We start from the raw sequence: 20660 nt of genomic DNA, 5'->3' as shown, positions 1-20660 counted from the left end.
AGAGCCAGCAGGTGTTTTCCAAGCAATATCTTTCATTCTGCCCTATTTTTCCCTCCATGGAAACACTTAATCACCCACCCTTTGGATTGAAATAGTAGGGCCACCTCACCTGGAGAGAAAATGTGTGTCTGCGTGTGCAGCGTGGTGTCTTGTGGTTTCACTGACGTCACAACAAAACAGGGGCACGATAATAAAAGTTTATTATATTCATAATGAATGTAAATACAGATTTCACATCACACAGGAGCTCTAGTATCTATTCATTTGAATATCGTAATACAGATCATATTATGGATTCTAGCACAATAAAGATACATTAATAATTGAATTAAGGATTGAGTACCTAATATAAAATTTACTGGGCTTCAACATGCATTTTTTCAAGCCATTGAACTATATGTCACTTATCTTTCTGGCAGTCTTCTGCAGTATGTTAAGATATTTTAAATCAAGATACTAATAGCAAAAGGCAAACAAACCACAACTGACAGGAAATGAGATGCAGGCTGTCTAGTCCGTTTTCAGTCTAACCTATCATGATTTATATTCTTAGAAAATGTATAATAAACATACATTATTATTAAAGGAATACTTCACCCCCCCATATGATAATCTATGTATCAATTACTCACCCCGTGTTATGTTGAATTTGTGAAGAAAACTTTTCTCGCAAGCCTCTACAGTGAACGAAGAATCCAAAAACAGCATTAATTCTTGATGAATTCACATCATAGGGGGCCATGTTAAACAACAGCAAAACTATTACAAAACGTGTTTACAAACTCTAACGCAACTCCTGCAGTATAATGTAAGTCTCATTTTTCCACTCGTATGCTTGGTACTTCCCAAACACGTACACTTTCACCAAAACCTTATTATTCAAAACACTTACACAGTCTCATGCACGGATGAAGAGCCCACCTGTGCTGTTTATGCTGAAGTGTTTTTAATTGTAAGGTTTTGGTAAAAATGTACACGTTTGGGAAGTCCTGAGCATACAACTGAATAAATATGACTTGGATTATACCGCACGAGTTGTGTTGAGAGTTTGTAAATGGATGTTTTGATGTAGTTTTGCTGTTATGAAACCCCTAAGACTTTTCTGTTTTTGGATTCTTCGTTTACCGTGGAGGCAAGTGAAGTTTTCTTTCCGAATCCAACCTAACATGAGGTGAGTCATTAATATACGAATGGTCATTTTAGAGATAGAGTATTCTTCTAAGGTAAATTTATAAACACAAGTGCCTCAACAACACAAAGGCACTTTTAAGGTGAGATTTATAGGTTGTAACTGCATTATGTACAGGAGGCTCAAAAACATGACTTGGAAATCTACCGGCATAAACTATACACATCTACATCTTTTTCAAATGATTCTAGCTTCATTAAAGGATCATAGGTTCAAAGGTGGAGAGGTTTTCAGCTGTTTTACATGTGTGTCTGGAGGAACAATACGGGTGTCACTTGGCAGCTGCTGCGACAAAGGTAATCCTAAGTGCCCTCGTGCCCTGCTGCCACCATTATTTGCGGCGATGTGCCCCAGCCGAGGGTCTGAGTCGATCTCATATCGGTAGTGATACCCCTCCAGAACGTCCCGACACGCATCTCTCATATCAGTGATCCACTTCTTCATACCCTTGCGGTTCAGGTAGAGAACAAAGAGAAAGACCATGCCCACAAAGCCCAGCACCAGCCCTAGGAAGACATATGATGTCTGCAGGGTGAGGTCCGTCACCTCTGCTTGGACTGGAACAACACATCCAATAGCCTGGATGCTTAGTCCTCGCAGTCGGGTGTCGCTTAACCCTCTCGGTGAGGCACACCTCACAGCGTCCACATCCACCTGGGCTCTTGATTCATTCAGCCAGGCCACAAAATTACTGATCTCACAGGAGCAGGTGTAGGGGTTGTCACCAAGAAAGATTCGGATGTTCCCGAGCTTCTCCAGCTCTTGTAGAGCATCAGCCCTGAAGGTCATGAAGGCGTTGCGAGTAAGGTCCAGCACCTCCAGGTGGCTCATTCCAGAGAAGGTTCCGCTGTAGACAGCCATCAGAGAGTTGTTAGTGAGGAAGAGCTGCTGCAGGTTGGGAAGGTGAGAGAACATCCCTGGGGGCAGGAGGGCGAGGTGGTTCCCAGAGAGGTCTAGGCGGAGGAGCCCCCTGAGGCCGCCCCAGCGTAGAGCTGTGGTGAGGTCCATCAGGGCTGTGAAGTTGTGCAGCGAGCGGCTCAGGTTGAGCTCCTGGAGGGGACTGCCAGGTATACTGAGAGCTTCTGGATGGATGAGGGCCAGCTGGTTCTCACTGAGGTCCAGGAAGCGCAAGTTGATGAGGGAAGAGAAGCTGTGAGACGCCATCTCTGTAATCCTGTGAAGATGACTAACACTGTCACATATGTACTTAGACATTTAGTATTAATTTCATGCTTGGATGCAACGCACTGTCCTGTCAAAGTAAACAAATAAAAAGAAAACACATTCAGAGAAATAAATTTTACATATTTATTAGATACACATCAAGAAAGTTAGTCATATTATTCAAATATGGCTCAAAATACATGAATGAAACAACAAAACAAACACTGACATTCTCACCTATTATTGCTTAAAATGATGTTGCTGACATTCTCCAGCTCTGTAAACGAATCAGGTCCAATGTGATGTATATTATTCCCTGTGATGATGACAGTCTTTGCATATCCTGGGATACTCTGTGGCACCGTGAGCAGATCCTTAGAAACACATTTCACTGTGCGAGTGACGGCAAAACACTCACAGCCAAAAGGACACTCCAAACACTGGTACGGTGCACAGAGAAGGATTCCCAAAAACACCCAGACTGCAAAAACACACATCGCTAAATAACAGTCAGTTAAAAATAAAGATACAAAAAATGACTTGAAATACAGCAGAAAAAAATAGGGAGTCAAATTCTAAACACAGCTTATCAAATGCTGCCGAGGCGGCAAAGAGCACTCCAAGATCAGCCCCTCAACATCTGCTCCAGTCTGGGAATAAAGGTTCCTGTGAACTGATGGTAGTTCATATCACAATCTGCTGGATGAAAAAGGTACGTGGTTCCCTTAAAGGTACAGAGGACGATTAGGGCATCCACAGCAGGTGACCTACACCACAGTCTGCCAGGGGAGACTGAAAAGGCTTTGTATAAAGCACAGACCAAAATAAAGTTACACAAACATCAAACTGAACAAGATATACAATAATAAATAATACTCTTTTAGGTACATAGCATCAAAAACGAATCAATTCATAATGTAACGTCGTATTGCTCATAACTAGAGTTATAGTAATGTTCCAGCATGAGGATGCACAGTTAGTAAGCATTCAAATTCTGTCTGGAGAAATGCAAATAATACACTCATGTCAAAGAAAACACTTCACAGGTTTGATTTACACACCCGAGGAAAGAGGACTGAGGGGAGGAAGGCGTTTTTACAGCACAATAACACTATTTTTCACATGTGGGTCCTCGATCATTCCTATCTTTGGTAGCGGCAAATAATTGATGAATACTTTCACCATTAAGATTCCATGATCCATTCTGTAGTGATTCATCACCGAAATGTACATTAGCCAACACATTCATCACTGCCATTCTTGGAAAAAGTACATCCCCGAATTCAACAGTATTGCTCTACTGTGGCGCAATACTCTTGTAGTACTCTCAATAAGCAAAACACAAGCACAGAACCCACTGTGTGAAAAACAGTAATGGTGAACTTTGAAGATACCATAACTTACTCAGCTGACTAAATCATAAACAGTAAAGAAATAAAAATTCTTGACAGCTTCAACAGTATTGATTTCAAAACTAACGACACACCAACAGATAGGCTTTGCCTTTACAGGAACACTTTGCCCACAAAATGGTCATTTGTATATCCCTTACTCGCCCTGTGTTACCTTGAATTTGTGGAAAAAACGTATCTTTTCTTGTACAGTAGGCGTAGAATCCAAAAACAAACTTTCACGCAATTTGTGCTGTACTTCTAAAACATGTATTTTTGCTGAAACGTTTCTATTTAAAGTCCCCATGAAATGGAAAAAACATTTTCCCAGTTTTAATCCTGTGTCCCAGTGTTAAATGATCATTTTTCTCATTTGCCAAATAAGTGTAAAAATCATTATCAGAGTGTTTTTAAATCAAAATCCCTGTTTTTTATCTTCTGAACAACCAGGTAAAACAGTTTAATGACTCATCCTGCATTCAAAGGCGTTTACAAAAGTTCATCCAGTCCAATGAAATTTTGAGCAACTAGCTAACCACGCTATTCACATAAACCGTACGTCAATGTTTGTGGGTTGCAGTAGCTAACAGAGCAATATGGAGAGAGATAGAAAGAGATGTGTGTTTGGATATCAGTGGGCAAAACCTTTGTTTTCATTTCCAAAGCAATATGGCTGATTCATCCATGTCGTCCCCTTCCTGATCTAACAGTGAGGGAAGTCTTTGTGTGGAGTCAACAGTTAACTCAATAGCGGACTCCGCTGCAGCTCCCTAACGCCCTAAACTCTAAGCCTGCACACTTTTTAGCAGTCCAATACAATTCGAAATATTTGACTTAAATCCATCTTGCAACTGTATGCTGCTTAAATTTTCCGTTTGACTGGGACATACAACACACTACAGAAGCTAAAGAACTCTAACTTCTGTTTCGCGGGGACTTTAAAACACTTCTCGCTAAGAGTAGCATGCATGGACAAGCTTTGTGTTTGCATTCTGCTCAGGTATTTCATTCAGTTGCAGAGGTGTGCAACTTGTTTGTGCATGAGACTGTTTATGTGGATTATTAAAGTATTACAACTGAATAAATGGGACTTGGATGATACTGCACGAGCTGTGTGAGAGTTTGTAAATGGATGATTTGATATAATTTGGCTGTTGTTAAAAGCAGCCCCACTTTACTTCAATTCCTCAAGAATGTTCACCATTTTTGGATTCTTTGTTCACCGTGGAGGCATGCAAGAAAAACAAAGTTTTCTTCATTAATTCAACTTAACACTGGGTGGGTAACTGATATACAAATGGTCATTTTGTGGGTGAAGCATTCCTTTAAATAGCCTCCTAGAGACTACATCACCAACACACAAGGAAATCCTTCATTTGGAATTTTTTGTACAAACAAACGTCCTGTCAAAACATCATCATCATCATTCAAGTCAACAGCCGGTGACAATGTATTAAGTATAACCAAAGTCTTTGAGTCATCCTGTTGGACTGCTCGCTCCACTACTGCAGGTTAAATGTTAGGATGAACGTGCCGAGGACTCCGCAGAGCATGAAGAAGGGTAGCCAGGTCTTGAGGAAAGCTGCCCAGCTGAAAGAGACAGAGAGGGTAATGTGTGTTAGAGGTATCACCAACACCTGGATATTCTGAGTGTGTTTTGGACAGACAAGGACGTGTGAGGTGTGTTGAAGTATCACATGGTGCATTGTCTTTACTCCCATAGGCCCACAGCTCCCCTCACTCCCCCTGAGTGCAGCCCAGCTTCCGTCCTACTGTCCTTTCAACCCAGCCGGCACAGGGAGCCCCACCGGAGGGGTGACCTTCAGTGGTGACACAGAGGGGAGCGCCGCTGTCAGTGATGAATTACACAACTCCCCTTCTGTTTAAAAGACTCCTGTGCCATGGGAGTGTATGTGCAAAGGCAGCACAAACTGTGACGTATCTATGTGGGTCAGTGGAGAATAATGAGGGGGGTTCTCTGTGCCATATGTCTCTTAAAGGGATAGTTTGGATATCTTTGGGTGGGGTTGTGCGAGGTACTTGTTCACAGTCAGTGTATTACCTACAGTCTATGACAAACAAACAGGCTGGAGTACAGGCACAAAAGCTGAGCAACATAATGCTTTGGATGAGGGCAGCAGCAATTTGTGTGTAAAATGTGTTTTAGCCACCTAAAAAAAGGCCCACCTTAGTTTGTTTGTGTTATTGTGTGACTTTGTTGAATCCGTACTAACTCTTTAAAACACCAAAGATGCACAACACAAACTAACTAACCAACTGAGGCAGCCGTAGACCAGCAACTCCTGTGTTTTGTAAGGTAAAAATACTATTTTTCTGAATGGAGTCTGGCTTTGAGGAGAGCATAGATAACAGCTTCCCTGTCAGAGAGGGCAGCCTGACAGCAAGGTTAAGTGGTGAAAATATTCTGAATATAGTGTACATTTAAACAGACATTGATTTTGTTAAGGTGGGCCTTTTTCTAGATGGTAAAATACTTTTTGCCTCCCCTTGTCCACAGCAGTACTTTGCTTAGCTTCCATGGTGGTACTCCAGTATGTAATACACTGATTATAGATAAGTATCTTAAGCCCCATTTCCACCGAGCAGTACATCCTTATCTTTAATTTTGACTACATTATGTGAACAGCATTATATCTCAAGCCTCTCTTGGAGGAAAAAAAAGTGTTGCGGAGCATCGTTCCTGTGGGCTTCGGCAAAACCCTTGGGCTTGCCTGAGGAGGACTAAATGCACGAACCTGCTATTTTTAAATATCCAATCAAGAGAGACTCTCACTGCAGCCTGTTTATTTTGTTCTGACAATGTCGGTATGCCACCCCATTCTGTGGACAATAAACGAGATGCAGACTGATGAAGGAGGAAATACAGTGAGCGCTGGACAAAGCAGTGAGAGACAACAACCTCGCCCACATTTAAGAGTACTGTTTGCTGTGGACGTGCTAAATGGACCTAGGGTCTAGGTACCATATCTGAAGGGTTACTTTTGGTTCCAAAGATACCATACTGAAAGTGTTTGGAGGAAACGGGGCTTTGTACAAACCCACTTCAAAAATCCCAACTATCCCTTTAATGCTCACAAGCATCCACCAGCAGAGCAATTTGGAACGGCTGTGTACATGTTAGCTAACTTGTGGTTGGGCTACTGCTTCTCTTGTCTTGTCTGTATATATGACTGCTGCTACTACTACTGCATGTCTGTCTGTCCTGGAAGAGGAAACCCGCCTGCGTCGCTATCTTTTTCCCCCATTTCCCATTTTTAAAAAAATGTCTCCAAGTTTCTCCTTACCCAAATCTGGGATCTGAGGATAGAGGGTATCTGCTGTTGCAGCGTGTATGTGTTGTACAGGTTGAAAAGCAGTTTGATGCAAATTTGTGTTACGTAATTTTGGGCTGTTTAAATAAATATTGACTTGATTTGACAAACCAAAGCCGTGTGATGTCACAAACAGCGCAAACAAAAGCAAAGAGAAGGCATTTAACACCATAAGAGTCCGTCAAATCATTGTAGTGTAATTACAATGTTATGGGAGCTAAATCTGTCAAATGTTAACAAGGTGATTGCTGTTTTATCAGATTAGATAAGGTGTTCAGACATAGCAACATGCACTGAAAACCCATGAACAAGATGTTAACAGTTCTTAATCGTAAAACAAATGGCAGAATGGGGCTAAAATACTCACCTCACATGTTTCCCACGAATAAAAGACAGCACACACAGGTTCACCATGTTCCAAGACGAGCTGTTGTCGTAGTGCATAAGGTTGAGGGCCATGGCAACGTGGGAATGGCAGTTATCTAAGCACAGATTATGCTTCAATAAAACAGAAAAAAACAGTTATTACTACATGAATAATGACAATAATGTGGAAATATGTGCATTAGAAATCCTAAATATCATCTTACCGGCCTACATTTGTATTCCTCAGATGCATCATGCACTGCTTTGTCCCATGTAGCAACACCGTTGCCACACACTTTGTCCACATCAAGCTTCCAGTACCTGCAATATTAGTGAAGAGTCAATGAGTTCATTTGACCTATTTGTTGAAATACCATTAAACTATTAATACACAATATTTTCATTATTACACTTACTTTGTTGGTCTGCCAAAGCCCATGTTGTCCTCCTGGAGAGAAAGTCACATTTTAAAACATTTTATGAATCATACTAGTGTGCATGCTTTCAATTATTATGGGATTCAGCTCTGCCTGTGACTCCCATTCATCAACAATTCAACAGCTGCACTCTGCACGTCAGCATGACATCTCAGATTCATCTCTGTCTCACTGCACTCTGCTGGGCCATTACACAGACGTGAACAGTTACATGACATGACACTATTATAGCTGATAAATACAGATAGTTAGACTTTTAAGCAATACTCACTGAGACAAAGTATGATCCTGCAAAATCTCGTATGACTCCAGAAGAGGTGCATATACCCATGTGACCAATGAAGGGGAGCACCCACCTGCAGGATGCAGCCAGCACATATTACATCGACACACTGATTGTGTAACAGAATAAACACAGTAGAGTACATTTAATGCAGTCATTTACTAAAAGGAAATAGATAACATGAGATTTAACCAACAGCTAACGTAAGACTGCTTCATTTCATGTGACGTTAGCAAAATAACAACCTGCTGTAACATGACATGCTAAGCTAACGCTAGCAAAACAACGTGTTAGCTTCTTACGATAAAATAGGAATAGGTGTCCAGACAATGCAGAACGGGTAGCGGGTGCTCTTTCTGTCGCTTTTGATGAAATCACCGTGGTAGCTCATCATTATGTCGGTTTCGTCCACCTCCGCCATCACTGCCTGGAGTGACATGAGATGACGCACGGCCGACGGCAGGCGGCGGGGAAGCGGAAGCGCGGAGTCGTCGCTACAGCGGTTGAACCAACTGTCAGTCTGTGAACGCAACACCGTTCATTTGTGCTTGGACTGCGGCGTTTGCTTACCGCAATTTAATCAGGTTTGATGAGTACTAGGTGCTTCCAGTCGTCAAAGTCTTTAGCAAAACAACAATATATTTTTTTTATTTTTGAATATTTATTGTTATTTGTTGTATTATTCAGGGTTTCTGAAGGTCCCTCAATATCTTGAAAAGTCTTAAATTTAATTTTATAAATATTACGCCTTAAAAGTCATTATATAGTCTTAAATTTAAACTTGTGGGGTCTTAATTGCTACAAACATTTGATCTAATTTAATTCATCCATCTAGTACTTTCATTTTGTCAAAATGTTACACATATTTAAACCTACCACTGAATCTAATACTGTCTTTTTACTTTATACTTACCTGCTGGAAAGAAAATGTAGATTAACCCATGTCACATTAATAACCATATTCCTATATAAAACTTATTTCTGCATAGAACCACACCTGTATACTTACCTGCTATGCTTCATGAAAAAGATGATTTGTCCAACATTTTGGTTAAAAATGACCTTGAAAAAATATTAAATTTAAGCACCTAATAGCTGTAGACACCATGATCATTATTATTATTCATGAAGACACTTCTCCTCTTATCCTTCTCAAGGATAAGAGGCAATCAGGCATAACGCCAATGAATGGAGTGCGTCTTATTTCAAAGAATAAGTGTCTACCTTGTGCTGTTTAATGTGTTTGTGTTGTTTAAATCAAACATTATTTTGCCAGACATTTATCAAACATCTCTGTTTAGCTCTAGCTCTATTTTTAGCCATAGAGCCCCTGTGTCATTTTAGCCCTATTTGGCACCTTAACTCAGACTCATTCAGCCGCAGGCTTTATCGCTGTAACCTCCACTACTCCCAAAGCTGGGTCACCTCATTACTGTACAGTATATGGGGCATGAAATGCTCCCCTAACTACTCATGCTTGTGATTTACTGTCCTCACAAGTGTTGCCCAATAGTCAGCAAAAGCAGGGAGTAGAGCAGACACTGATGAATGAGCAGAGAGTTCATACCGTGGCCTCACCTACAGTATATCTTCCCAGCCTAGTTAGTAATGTGTCAGTACTGCTGTATCTGTTGTGTAAGTGTTACACTTTAAGGACGAGCAATTCATCATCATTGTTAGCATTTAAAGAACAAACGCCAGAGAGCACAGGCAAGGTGTTCAATAATTTTATTTGTTTCTTTGTTTGCAACAAAGGTTATTACAGGATTCCTCAAAGAAAAATGGAGTATCTCAAATTAATGAACAAAGTAAAACACATGGAAGCCTAGTGTTGCATGTTGTTGAGGACCCACAACTTAATACTTACCCTATTCAGGGGCAAAGAAGACCCAATGAGCTGTTCTCTGAGCAAGAGAGATGGGATGGCTTTTTTGCCCACAAATATGGTCAGAGAAGCCTCATGCAAGCAGGACTGAACACCTGACTGCAGCAGAGGGCTAGTGCTAGAGCCACGCAGCTTAGTAGGCAGGAACCCTATCGCCAAATATTTAGTGCCCACTTGCCATATACCAAAAATTAGCATCTGCGTCCCACTTACACTCAACAGAAGTTTCACACTGACATTTCATGCCAAAAATTGCAATCAATGGGACTTAATTTATAACAAAAAACTGTATTAGAAAGTTGTTGTTTTTTTACAAATGTTTCTCAGCTGATATCTTGTTGAGCTTGTCAACAATCTATTTGTAGTAAAACCTCTCAACTAAAAGGAGCACAGTATGCCAAAATTCATGTTTCAATGAAACAAAGAAAATAGACATTAATCCTTGGCCACTGAAATGTTAGATGACAACCTCTGGCAGAAGAAACCACTTGTTTTTTTTCTGACAGTTATAAACTAAACAAAGCTTATGGATACATTTCATCGGAGCAACAATACGACTTTCACATATTGGAGAGTGACGATTAATTCTAGGCTTCCTGTGATCAAAACTCCAACTGAAAATATGACCAAGTCTAACTCACAATTAATGACTTGGGTGTGTAGCCTTTCTGAGATGAGCGGGCGCTAAGACTCTTAGCTCCAACTGCAGAGCGGACAGGAGATGCAACAAAGCACCGTATTCTGGTCTGTGATCCGATCCTCCATGGAGGACACTGTGTGGCCACACTGACCTGAAAATAGGTCGCCCGTGCGCAGGCTTCTCCTTCTACGTGTTGTGTGTCTCTCCAACATAAACCTGAGGAGGGATAAGTGCTGAACTCCTCCTTCTTCGTGAGAAACTGGGGGAGTGACGTGGAAGGTGCTCTGCTCAAAAGGTGTCCCCCTGCCACTGCTGGGTGGAGGGAAAGGCTGAGGTGTTGTTGGTGCTTTGAAAGGGGGCGAGATGGGCGTCTTCTCCACCCTCCATGAATTCCTCTCCCCAAAGTGGTCTCCGCCAGTCCTCTCTTTGGACAGGGGAGGGCGATGCATAGTGCAGAGATGTGACATGACATTCACTCAATGTTTCTGTCAGACTGAGGGGGGGAAATTAAGATTCAAACAGGAGCTGGGAGAGTGCTTTGCTTCCTACATCCATTCTCTAGAGTGAGCAGTTTGTTTAGCTTGGCCGACACTGCACTTGTCCCTCTGAGCTGTCTTCGTCATCTGAGCCATCTGGGCCGACACCACGCAGGCCTGTGATGCGGTAGCCCATGTTGAGCAGCATAACCTCCAACGGATCGGCATTCATACGCCGCTGGTTCGCCTGAGCAGCACTTTCCATGTCCTCCACCACTCGCCCGTTCTCAGTCTCTGTCTGTGTTATGAGAATGTAGAGGGGAGGAGAAAGGGTCATGGTGAGGAAGAGACACAGATCAGCTGCTCTGGTTAAAGTCCCCCTCCACTCAAAAATGTGTTTTTCTTATTTTTATGTCCCCTAAAATGTCGTCAGACCTTGACTATACTGTATTGTGTCTGTGTAAAGTTTGTCAGTAGAGGGGTGTTTTTATATTCCTCCACTAAAGGGGGCAGTGTCTGTGCATTCCCGTAAAATCTAACATTTAATGTACCACAGGCAAGCTAGATTAGGTACGTCACTAATACGAAAGCCAATCGCTGTCTAATACAGGAAACACATATCGCAGGGGGAACCAGACTTCCACACACCGGCAAAGAACCTGAAACCTCCAGCGCAGAGCGGACTTGTCAGAACAGAGAGCAGAGTTTAATTAGCATAGCGAAAGTTTTGACAGCATGATGAGTGAGCAATTTTTGGGTGTAAACTGAACCCTGAAGCCCCCTTTCACTGTCACCAAAAACCCCATTGTAGCAGATGTTATTCCATGTTTCACAACCATGAACGCTGTGGCAGTCGCTGCCAGTTAGCCTACAAGCTAACAAATAAGCATTCTGATCTGTCTGCTAGTTGCTGATTTTGTTGTACAAAAGACTCCGTATTTTAGTCTGGGTCTGACTGAGGCTCAGACATGTTTGGCTGAATCTCTCTGGTGTTTCCTTTAACGCTAGCCATCTTGATGCACACAGCTCTTTCAGCAGTCAACCTAGCGCTAATAACACCCTGTCAGCGCTAGAGAAAGTGGTTAGCGATGGAGAAGGGTACATGTGCTTCTAGCCCATTTTCAGAGTTTTTAAAACTATATGATAGTATTAGTATTAGTATATGTACATGCTTTAAAATGTGTCTGGAGGGGGACTTATAGGCGTTTAAATAGTTTTGTATCTTGCTTTTTGTACATTAAATGAACTAAAACATTTTAAATGACAGTTGCTTGGTTAAAATAAAACAAATATATCACTGTCTCAATATGACAAATCAGTACAATTGTAAAATGATTTTGGAATGATGTAATGAAACCATGGCACACACTGTGCCCCAGATTTTGTCAAAATCCAGCAACATGCATATATAAATACCCTTCAGTTTGAGTGCTTTACCTCTGGTCTAGGGTTCCATAATCGAACCACGGGGTCAATACCACTAGTAGCCAGGAAGCAGTAGCTGGGGTGGGGCTGCAGGCAGTTGACTATGGACTCATCCCCCTGCAGGATCCTCACCAGATTAGTTGTCTCCTTTTCCCAGATAAAGAAGGAGCCGTCGTCTGAGCCGCTGACAATGTACTGGCCTTTGCTGTAAGGAGGAGAAAATGAAACCATGCTCTTAGGACGTGTCATATTTACTAGTAATCACAAAATTGTGCAACCGTTTCACAGTGAGCCTCTTGTGCAGAACAAATTATAATCTAGATAGAGTACCTTATCCCATATTCATGAGTAAAAGCTTCTTTTGACTATAGGTTTTTACACTACTAATTCTCCAGTATAGATTTACTGGTCTCTGTCTTGGGCTACAGAGCTCGTGGCTGCCCCCTAGTGTGTTCTCAGCAGACTGGAGGAAGATCTACTGACCTTCCAAAGAAGTTGGCCTCTTTGATATCTGTGGTGGTGTTACAGTGACCACAATATCTGTGCTTGTAGTCAAAGCTTCGCTCTCTCAACACCAACTCGTCTTCAGGGATGGACTCCTTCCGACTGAACGAGTGGAATCGAATGGAGCTGTTGGACTTCTTATCTTCTGCTGGTGAAGGAATAAAAACAACATTCTTATTAATACAGACTCTTTCAGACACATTCGCAAATAAACAAAGGCTGTCTGTCACCCTTGAAGAGGAAGACTAACACACAAATACAACACAGCTATTTATTTAAGGTACCAGTGTCTGAGCCAGAAAAATATTTGTTTTGGCTTGCATGAAATTTTCCGTTTCACTCTCCCAGCTGCATATCTAGCCTCTGCAAGTGAAGGAAGTCTGCAGTGGCAATGTGGCTCATGTGTTCATTTAAACATCAAAGACTAGTTTAACAAAGGTGTGCTACTGCAAATCAGCCAAGTAATAGTTCACTCTTCTCTACCTGATTCTGTCTTGGTGAAGAGAGCAGCCTTGATATCTTTATCCAGGGAGTCACAGGCACTGCTGTGTGCCTGCTCTGGAAACTTTCCTTTGAAATCATCCAGACACTCCAAAGCTTCAGACACATACTTCAGCTCAAACAGACACCGTGCCAGCCTGAAATGAGCCTTCAGATGACCAGGGTTTAGAGACAGAGCCTTCAAACAGTCCCTGAGGGCATCGTAATGGTCTCCGTCCCTGTGAACCACAGATGCAAACAAACACTTGATAGCTGTTTTTAAAGCCTTCAGGAAGATGATCATCTCTGCGCAGTGCTACAGTGAGGCCTACCACTTGCGCTTCATGTATGCTGCTGCCCGGTTCCCATACAACATGGCGTTGCAGCTGGCCTGATGGATGCCTAAACTGTACAGCTGGATGGCCTGCGTCCACTGCTGCCTCGCAAATGCATCATTAGCTTGTTGCTTTATCTTCTCCAGGTGAGCAGGGATCTCAGTAGAACTGAAACAAAGAGAGCATAAGAAGCATAACTCAAGTGTGTGCATGCTCGAACATTTAAAAGGACAGTCTGTGAATAAAAACCAATCAGTGATATCCCTCTTCCACCAACATGGAACAGGTTCTGTTTTGCTTTGCACACCTAATTTTTAACTGTTTGGAGCATTCTTGCAAAAAAAAAAATGCTTTGGAGTCCGTAGAGTTGGTTTGCAGCTGGAACCCTAAATTAGCAGCTTCTCCAGAGATCTGTGACAACATCAGTGGCCATGTCGTATTCTACAGTTGACGCAATGTCAGACTGAAGATGGTAACTGAGTGTAACGAGTTGACAGTTCTGTTTGCTATCAGGCAACAACTATGGAGAAGTCAAGTAAGAAATTATTGAAAAACAGAGAAAGCAGTGATCTCATTAATAGTTGGTCCATGTTTGATTTTTAGATCTAAATAAATATCTGTAATAACAGACCAAAAGCTTGCAGGTAATGAATGTGATCCGCCATCTGGTACTATTGTTCACTTCCGTTGGGCATTGTGTAATGCCCTTTGTTAATGACACGTCCTTAAATACGATGGTTCTGTTCAAATATGGTGAAAAAGCATGCTGGTTCAATAGATATCACCGAGGCTCAGTGAATCCTGAATGGAAGTGGTTCAACATCCAGAGCTAATTTGGTGGAAAAGGGGCGTCACAGGGTGAAAAGACAAACCTAGAGTGCATCTTGTTTCCGGCAAAACGAATATGGCTGGCTGGCAAATGAAGTCCATTGGAGACGCCATTGGTCGTCTTTCCATTCTGGACATCTCCTGGAAAGACAAATTTTCAGAAATCACTAATACATCTAAAAAGGTACAGTACTTTTTGTACCTCTTTTAGACACCATTCAAGATCTTTTGTTAATACATATGGCACAGACCTACCTGTTGATGATTGGCACTTTTTGGGAAGCAAGAAAGTGTATGGCCTCTGTTTAAATGTCAAGTCAAACAGATACACCTAGAAGAACCATAAAAGCAAACAAGGCAAATGATCAAACACAGGAAAACAGAATTCCTAACTATTCTCAGTTGTTGTAAGAATCATTACCTGTTCCCCACCCATGTTAACTAGTAGCTCAGTGCCATCAGGACTGAAGGTGACGTAGGTGGCCACCAGGACCCTCAGGCGATTATTGTAGTCTGGTAGTTTCACTGGCAGGTGCCCTGGAGCATTCAAACAGAAGGTAATGTTATCCAACCTCATCCTATACTCACTTTCAACCTGCACATTTCCTCGTGTCGTTACCATATAATTAGAACACAAATGAGCCCATTAAATAATTTGATACCAGACAATTCAACCATATATGCACCTGCAACATAATACTGCCCAGCTCCGTCTGGGATGGGCTTCTGCCTTTCACAGAATGAGTGCACAGACGCTGACGTGCTCTGACTCATAGATTTCCTGAGAAACATAAAAAAAAGAAAGAAAGAAAGGAATAAAAAGCTTGGTTAACACCCAGTTGTGCACGTGTCTGTCAAAACCTACATTGGGGAGTGTACCATATTTGAGTGGTTGCTGAATAATCATTACCAGTGAATGACATAAGAAACTCACCTGTAGTTGTTAATCATCCTGATGTCATAAAGGCGAACAAACGGCCCGTTGGCTCCCACTGCCAGGTAGTTGTTGTCCCGTGGGTTGACAGCTAAACACTTGGCCTCAACCAGCTGACCGCAGAACTCTGTCAGGTCAATCAGCACCTCCGAGCGCTTACTGCTCTCCCTCAAGTCATATTGTCTACAGTGAGCAAGGAGAAAGTAAACACATTACCTGTAGAAAAATTACGTCGTGGCATGTCTTTTGACTTTGACAAAGTGAAACAGACTACTTTTCAACTTTCCATACTAGCATTCTCAAGTGGTATTACTGTTAGCGGCACTGTCGCAAAGACAGCTAAATCACTTTCCTTGTTCCTCAGAGCCTCGAGACAGGGCTCTATTTCTTTTTGCAGGTACTTTCTGCAGTTACTTCGGTTGTATTTTGTCTGTCCCCCATTTCTGCTATGGGGGCTAGAAACTGCAAAGACCTTACACTGATGCTCTTTGGTAACATGGTTAGCTGCAGATAGCTACTAGGAAAAACAAAAGCGCTATCCTCTTCATCTTTTTGTTGTGCAATGATTGATGCGCTTCTTTTGTGCTGTAAATGAAGCCGTAATTTTCCAAGGAGGTCACACCAAGCGACAGACAGAACAGCATTGTGAAGGCAAGGCTTACACCTTTCTCCCACCAAAATTAGCACCTATATGCGTGGTTTTTTTTAGACGTGGGAAAACCTGCTAAAAATAGGCTACAAACTCCTTTCCCATTACCAGTGGACAAAAATGCCTTTCTAGTTTTTTTCTAGTGTGTCACGTTTGACGTTGCAAAGGCGCCAGAAACAGGGTTAGTAAACAGTAGAAGGCAGAATGGATGCCAGGGAAAATGTTGAAATGGTTACTTCTTTCTTGTATCTATTACTTCTTTAGTCTCTCTCAAACTCAGTGGCAACTCATTTGGGAAGATGTTCGAGCGCTACTTGGACAGAGACGGACAGAATTTGTGGCTGACAAAGAGTTACAGAAGTTACTGATGGTTGAGCAACAAAAGATGTGAAAGTTAGCGCGTCCTCCCCGCTGTCATATTTCCATTCCTGACGATTGGAGCTGGAGCCGAGAAATACCCATGACTACTGTGTAATTGTTTGTCTCAAGAAAAAAGGCCAACTGTAACCTTACCCACTAAAGACAAAAGCCAGATGTGAGCTGGTGTTCGTGGGAATTTTGTCAGTGGGAATCAGACTTTATAGGGAACAAATCTAAAAGCCGATGGGGTCTTCTTCTTTTTTTAAACTTTTTTTACAGCCTTTACATTGTGCAATTGACATTTACTTAATAATGATAAATTAGAGAAAAAAATGTCCACTCTAAACAAAACAAGGTGAATTTATTCTAACCTGATGATGCCGTCCTCCGCAGCGCTCCAGAAGGTGTTGGGCCACATGGGTGCCGTGGCGATGCGTTTGACTCTGTTGGTATGATCAGAAAACATATGGATGGTTTCCTTCACCGTCAGGTCGTGCACGTGGACCTTCGTGTCAGCTGCGCCCGTTACCAGAATTCTGTCCCCGGAGTGAGGGAGGAACTGTGTGGGCATACAAAAACACCAGAGTGAATTGAAGTACAGACACAGTGTTTCACAACGGCTCCTCTTCCAAGCACATAGTGATCCCATTCTTGCCAGTAAACCACAGATTAAGGCATTAGTAAGTACTTAAACAACCAATCCATTGATACTCCCATTTCTTTGCTATGGATCATAGTATGATTAATGGCTTTAAAGGGGAACTACGCCCATTTTTAAATTCATACATGTTATTCCTATGGTCTAAAACAGTCCAAAAATATTATAAAACTGGAACAACGCTCCCAAATCCAAAAACTAGAGTGCTGAAACACAAATTTGGTCATTAATGGTGGCAGATGATACAGATGTCATTGAGGGAACCCAGGGGAATGTTCTGAGTATATTGGTACATTTTCTGTTTCAGAGCTGAGAACACTACAACAGAATAAAGCTCATTTTGGTATAATATTGGTGTGCCCCTGTGGTGATTTTTGTGTGGTAACAGCAATAAAATGGTGCCTTGAACAGCTTCACCACAGTCGAACATGTACAGAGATGGTTTTCAATCAAACAACGACCCACTCATAAAATGGCCAACAGCACCACCTAATGTACAGGAAGTAAACTTGTATCACAGAGAGCAGTTGTTACTGACTTGAGAAAGAGTGAGGTGAGGCAGAGCAAAGTGTCTTAACAGCAAAGCCTTTTTGCAAAACACATCAAGAATTTTACACTTAAATCACATTATGACAAGATTATCAACATGTCTGTAAATGCAACCAGTGTAAATGATTTCAGCCCACTTTCCCTGCTGCCACTGAATGCACCCATCCTGCAACCAGTCCCCCTTACCTTCACGGAAAATATATTTGCTGCATGGCCAGTGTGCATAGTTGTAAGCTTCTTGTGTCTGAATGGATCCCAGATGATAGCATGCTGATCATCTGAGCCCGAGGCCAGTAAACTGAAAACAAAAAGAATCACCAAGACAAGTCAAGCTACTTTTGCATAGGCTCTTTGAAATCATATATTGTGAAAATATGTTAAGGTGCCCAAAGGTATCAGATGTGAAGCAAATATTTAACTGCTTATAGAGCAATTTTTGGATCCAACAACAGAGTAGTGAGACGTGGTGGGCCTGCATATCATTTTTGGCAATAAGCAGTGCAGCAGCAACATTTAGAAATGAAACATGAGAGCAACAGCATATAAGGACATACTTGGACATACAACCCATCCATAATAGGCCTTCACAGTGCATACAGTGTGCACAATGTACCCAAGAAAAAGACTGCAGTAACATGATGATGTAAGGCAGCCAGGGATCCCAGGTCAGAGACTATAATTGTGCATAATGCCGGCAAAACGACTTTTCAAATGATTTCACAGAATTGAGGAGGCGCAAGAACGTGAACAAGTCTCGGTTCTTTTGGACTATGTAAAAGGAGGAGAGACTTGTGGAGTGAACAACAGTCTGTGTTTAATGCAGTGTGTATCTGATCCACAGACCAGCACTTATTTTAGTTACATATTCAAAAAGGGTTTGCGTTTCATTCCCGTGCTCTCCTCCCACTAAAATCGTGCAGCTAACCAACAGAGGCTGGTGTCGAATCGAGGTGACAAAATCCAAACTGTAAAGTAAAATTACAGTTTATATTTATGGATTATATTGATTCTGAATTGACAATAATACTGTTGACAAATGACGCCTTTTATCTTGTGTTTCTAGAAATACGTGTTTTTGCAGATATATAGAAATAATCTCAAAAGGAATTTAGCAAAAAGTGACCCTGCAAGACCCCCAGTCTTTGCAAAATCTCATAGTCTGTGACTAAAATGTCAAATTATCTTAAGATGTGAGAGGGTGTCAGGCTTTCGTCTTTAAAAAGTATTCTCAAAATGTGCTAGTGTATAGTAGGCATAACGTGAAATATATAAGACTTACTCTCCTCGTTCATTCCACTCCAAACAATTCACACAGCCAGTATGGCCCTGTGGAAACAGACAGTCAAATGTAAGAAGATATGATGATATACAGACACATTTTTTCTCTCTCCCTCTCTTTTCACAGCTCTCTATCTGCACACACACACTTGCTTGCTGTCACTAACCTGAAGCTCAGCCTCCAGTCCAAGTCTCTTGATGAAAGGGTCAGTCACATGATAAAACCTTTGAAAGCCTGCTGCTCTCTTGTCCTAAAACAAAAATCAAAGTTTCCATCAGACTCCTGTACACAAGACAGGATCAGTACAAAATGTAAACAACACTTTTTAGTCAGACAGAGAGTATTTTGGGGTCAGCCCCGTCAAGATCATTTCTGTATTTGAGGAACAAACTGTCAGGGTTGAGCTCACAGGATGCTCTGCCATTTGTTTACTCACTCTGATCTGCCTGTGCAGGATGTCTCTGGTGATGTTGACAGTAGTCATGGCCTCACCACAAAACATAAATTAGAGTTTGGGCTGGAAGATCCAGGGGTCAAAGCTCAGATGACATTTACACAGTTTTCCTTGAGAATAAGCTGCGAAGACGTTGAAAACATTCAGATTATTTAGATAACACAGGACGGACATTTATCACAAGGCAGGGATTTAACGTTGATTTAATGTCAGTTGTAGAGCAAAGGTAAGGACAGATATTTGAGTTGTCCGCTCCTTATTGGTTATTTAAAAACAGCTGAAACATAAGCATGTCATTTAACGTTAGCTGCTCTGCAGACTTTGCTCACTCCAGTGCCAAACACAGTGGCTTTGCTCCCGTCAACGAACACCAACAAGCACCAATTAGCTAACTAGCAAAAGTTAGCTGTGCAGACCTGTCAATATCACCATCGGCACACTGTTTCACTAAATACCGTCAATTGTTTAACCGCTCAGGCGCTGTTAGCCTTCAACAATCGTTAGCCACCTATGCATCGGGCCTTTAAGAGACCTGTCGTTTACCAAGTAGCTGCCGTTAGCGTATTTTGCGTTACCTTGCTAGCTAAACAAAACGTCCACTGCGTGTAACGGTAACATTTGCAACGCTTTGATTGTAATCCACGACTGCTGGAGAAATCTCACCGCTTTCCTTGAACTAAAAAGGCTTCTGTCAAGAAATGTCCATTTAATAAACGTGATAAATTACACTCTACGTGAGTTTGTTGACAGGATTCTCGCTAATACCTTCTCTGACTTGAACACAACCCTCCTCCCACTGAGCATATCACGCAACTTTGTTCTGATAGCGACAACACACCAATCATTTCCGGTGCGTTTGCATTTCAGAATAAAAGCTTTCACCCTACACGTAAAGGCTTATAGTAGTCAACAATGTAATTCTATTAAATAAAAAACAAAACAAACTAAATTAAGTTGCAATAATGATAATTATAATATTAATATTAGCGGTATTAGCGGTATTATTATTTTAATTAATATTATTATACTGTGAATACAGTGT

At 41.7% G+C, this 20660-nt stretch overlaps 3 protein-coding genes across 7 annotated transcripts; all 3 read right to left on the bottom strand.

Annotated features, from left to right (window-relative positions):
- Window positions 1-240: 240 nt before the first annotated feature.
- On the bottom strand, window positions 241-2850 carry LOC126392264 (trophoblast glycoprotein-like). Of its 2 annotated transcripts, none has more exons than XM_050047576.1 (2): window positions 2591-2850; window positions 241-2363 (listed from the first exon to the last, which is right to left on the bottom strand). In XM_050047576.1, exons 1-2 carry the CDS (start codon window positions 2848-2850, stop codon window positions 1394-1396), a joined length of 1230 nt encoding a protein of 409 aa, XP_049903533.1. In that variant the 3' UTR covers window positions 241-1393. The 2 variants fall into 2 exon arrangements, with proteins under 2 accessions (XP_049903533.1, XP_049903534.1); XM_050047577.1 differs by having other exon boundaries at window positions 241-2441; window positions 2591-2727.
- On the bottom strand, window positions 2851-8649 carry LOC126392265 (transmembrane protein 222-like). Its single transcript, XM_050047578.1, has 6 exons — window positions 8465-8649; window positions 8151-8235; window positions 7859-7890; window positions 7667-7763; window positions 7444-7574; window positions 2851-5334 (listed from the first exon to the last, which is right to left on the bottom strand). Exons 1-6 carry the CDS (start codon window positions 8599-8601, stop codon window positions 5247-5249), a joined length of 570 nt encoding a protein of 189 aa, XP_049903535.1. The 5' UTR covers window positions 8602-8649; the 3' UTR covers window positions 2851-5246.
- Window positions 8650-9873: 1224 nt separating this feature from the next.
- wdtc1 (WD and tetratricopeptide repeats 1) lies at window positions 9874-20447 on the bottom strand. Of its 4 annotated transcripts, none has more exons than XM_050046947.1 (16): window positions 20384-20447; window positions 19601-19740; window positions 19331-19414; window positions 19165-19211; window positions 18072-18183; window positions 17050-17237; window positions 15670-15852; window positions 15422-15516; window positions 15157-15272; window positions 14991-15066; window positions 14780-14876; window positions 13905-14075; window positions 13576-13811; window positions 13072-13240; window positions 12601-12793; window positions 9874-11461 (listed from the first exon to the last, which is right to left on the bottom strand). In XM_050046947.1, the coding sequence occupies exons 2-16, from the start codon at window positions 19664-19666 to the stop codon at window positions 11264-11266; spliced, it is 2031 nt and encodes a 676-aa protein (XP_049902904.1). In that variant the 5' UTR covers window positions 19667-19740; window positions 20384-20447; the 3' UTR covers window positions 9874-11263. The 4 variants fall into 4 exon arrangements, with proteins under 4 accessions (XP_049902904.1, XP_049902902.1, XP_049902905.1 ...); XM_050046945.1 differs by having other exon boundaries at window positions 20194-20416; XM_050046948.1 differs by having other exon boundaries at window positions 13072-13237; window positions 20194-20416.
- Window positions 20448-20660: the final 213 nt, after the last annotated feature.

This window comes from Epinephelus moara, chromosome 6 (genome assembly GCF_006386435.1).
Source record: "Epinephelus moara isolate mb chromosome 6, YSFRI_EMoa_1.0, whole genome shotgun sequence".
Taxonomy (NCBI): Eukaryota; Metazoa; Chordata; class Actinopteri; order Perciformes; family Serranidae; genus Epinephelus; species Epinephelus moara.
Note: the sequence above shows the minus strand (reverse complement) of the source record. Positions and strands in the feature narration are given on the sequence as shown.

What these genes read in the sequence shown, in the direction of transcription:
- LOC126392264 (XM_050047576.1), bottom strand. Translation starts at nt 2,850, where the DNA reads ATGTGTGTTTTTGCAGTCTGGGTGTTTTTGGGAATCCTTCTCTGTGCA. An exon ending in ATCATTTTAAGCAATAATAG is followed by an intron (nt 2,364 to 2,590) that starts GTGAGAATGTCA and finishes TCATCTTCACAG; the next exon opens with GATTACAGAGATGGCGTCTC.
- wdtc1 (XM_050046947.1), bottom strand. Translation starts at nt 19,666, where the DNA reads ATGTTTTGTGGTGAGGCCATGACTACTGTCAACATCACCAGAGACATC. An exon ending in GACTGGAGGCTGAGCTTCAG is followed by an intron (nt 19,212 to 19,330) that starts GTTAGTGACAGC and finishes CTGTTTCCACAG; the next exon opens with GGCCATACTGGCTGTGTGAA. An exon ending in GAGGCCAACTTCTTTGGAAG is followed by an intron (nt 12,794 to 13,071) that starts GTCAGTAGATCT and finishes TCCTCCTTACAG; the next exon opens with CAAAGGCCAGTACATTGTCA.
- LOC126392265 (XM_050047578.1), bottom strand. Translation starts at nt 8,601, where the DNA reads ATGTCACTCCAGGCAGTGATGGCGGAGGTGGACGAAACCGACATAATG. An exon ending in GGCTTTGGCAGACCAACAAA is followed by an intron (nt 7,764 to 7,858) that starts GTAAGTGTAATA and finishes CTAATATTGCAG; the next exon opens with GTACTGGAAGCTTGATGTGG. An exon ending in AGGAATACAAATGTAGGCCG is followed by an intron (nt 7,575 to 7,666) that starts GTAAGATGATAT and finishes GTTTTATTGAAG; the next exon opens with CATAATCTGTGCTTAGATAA.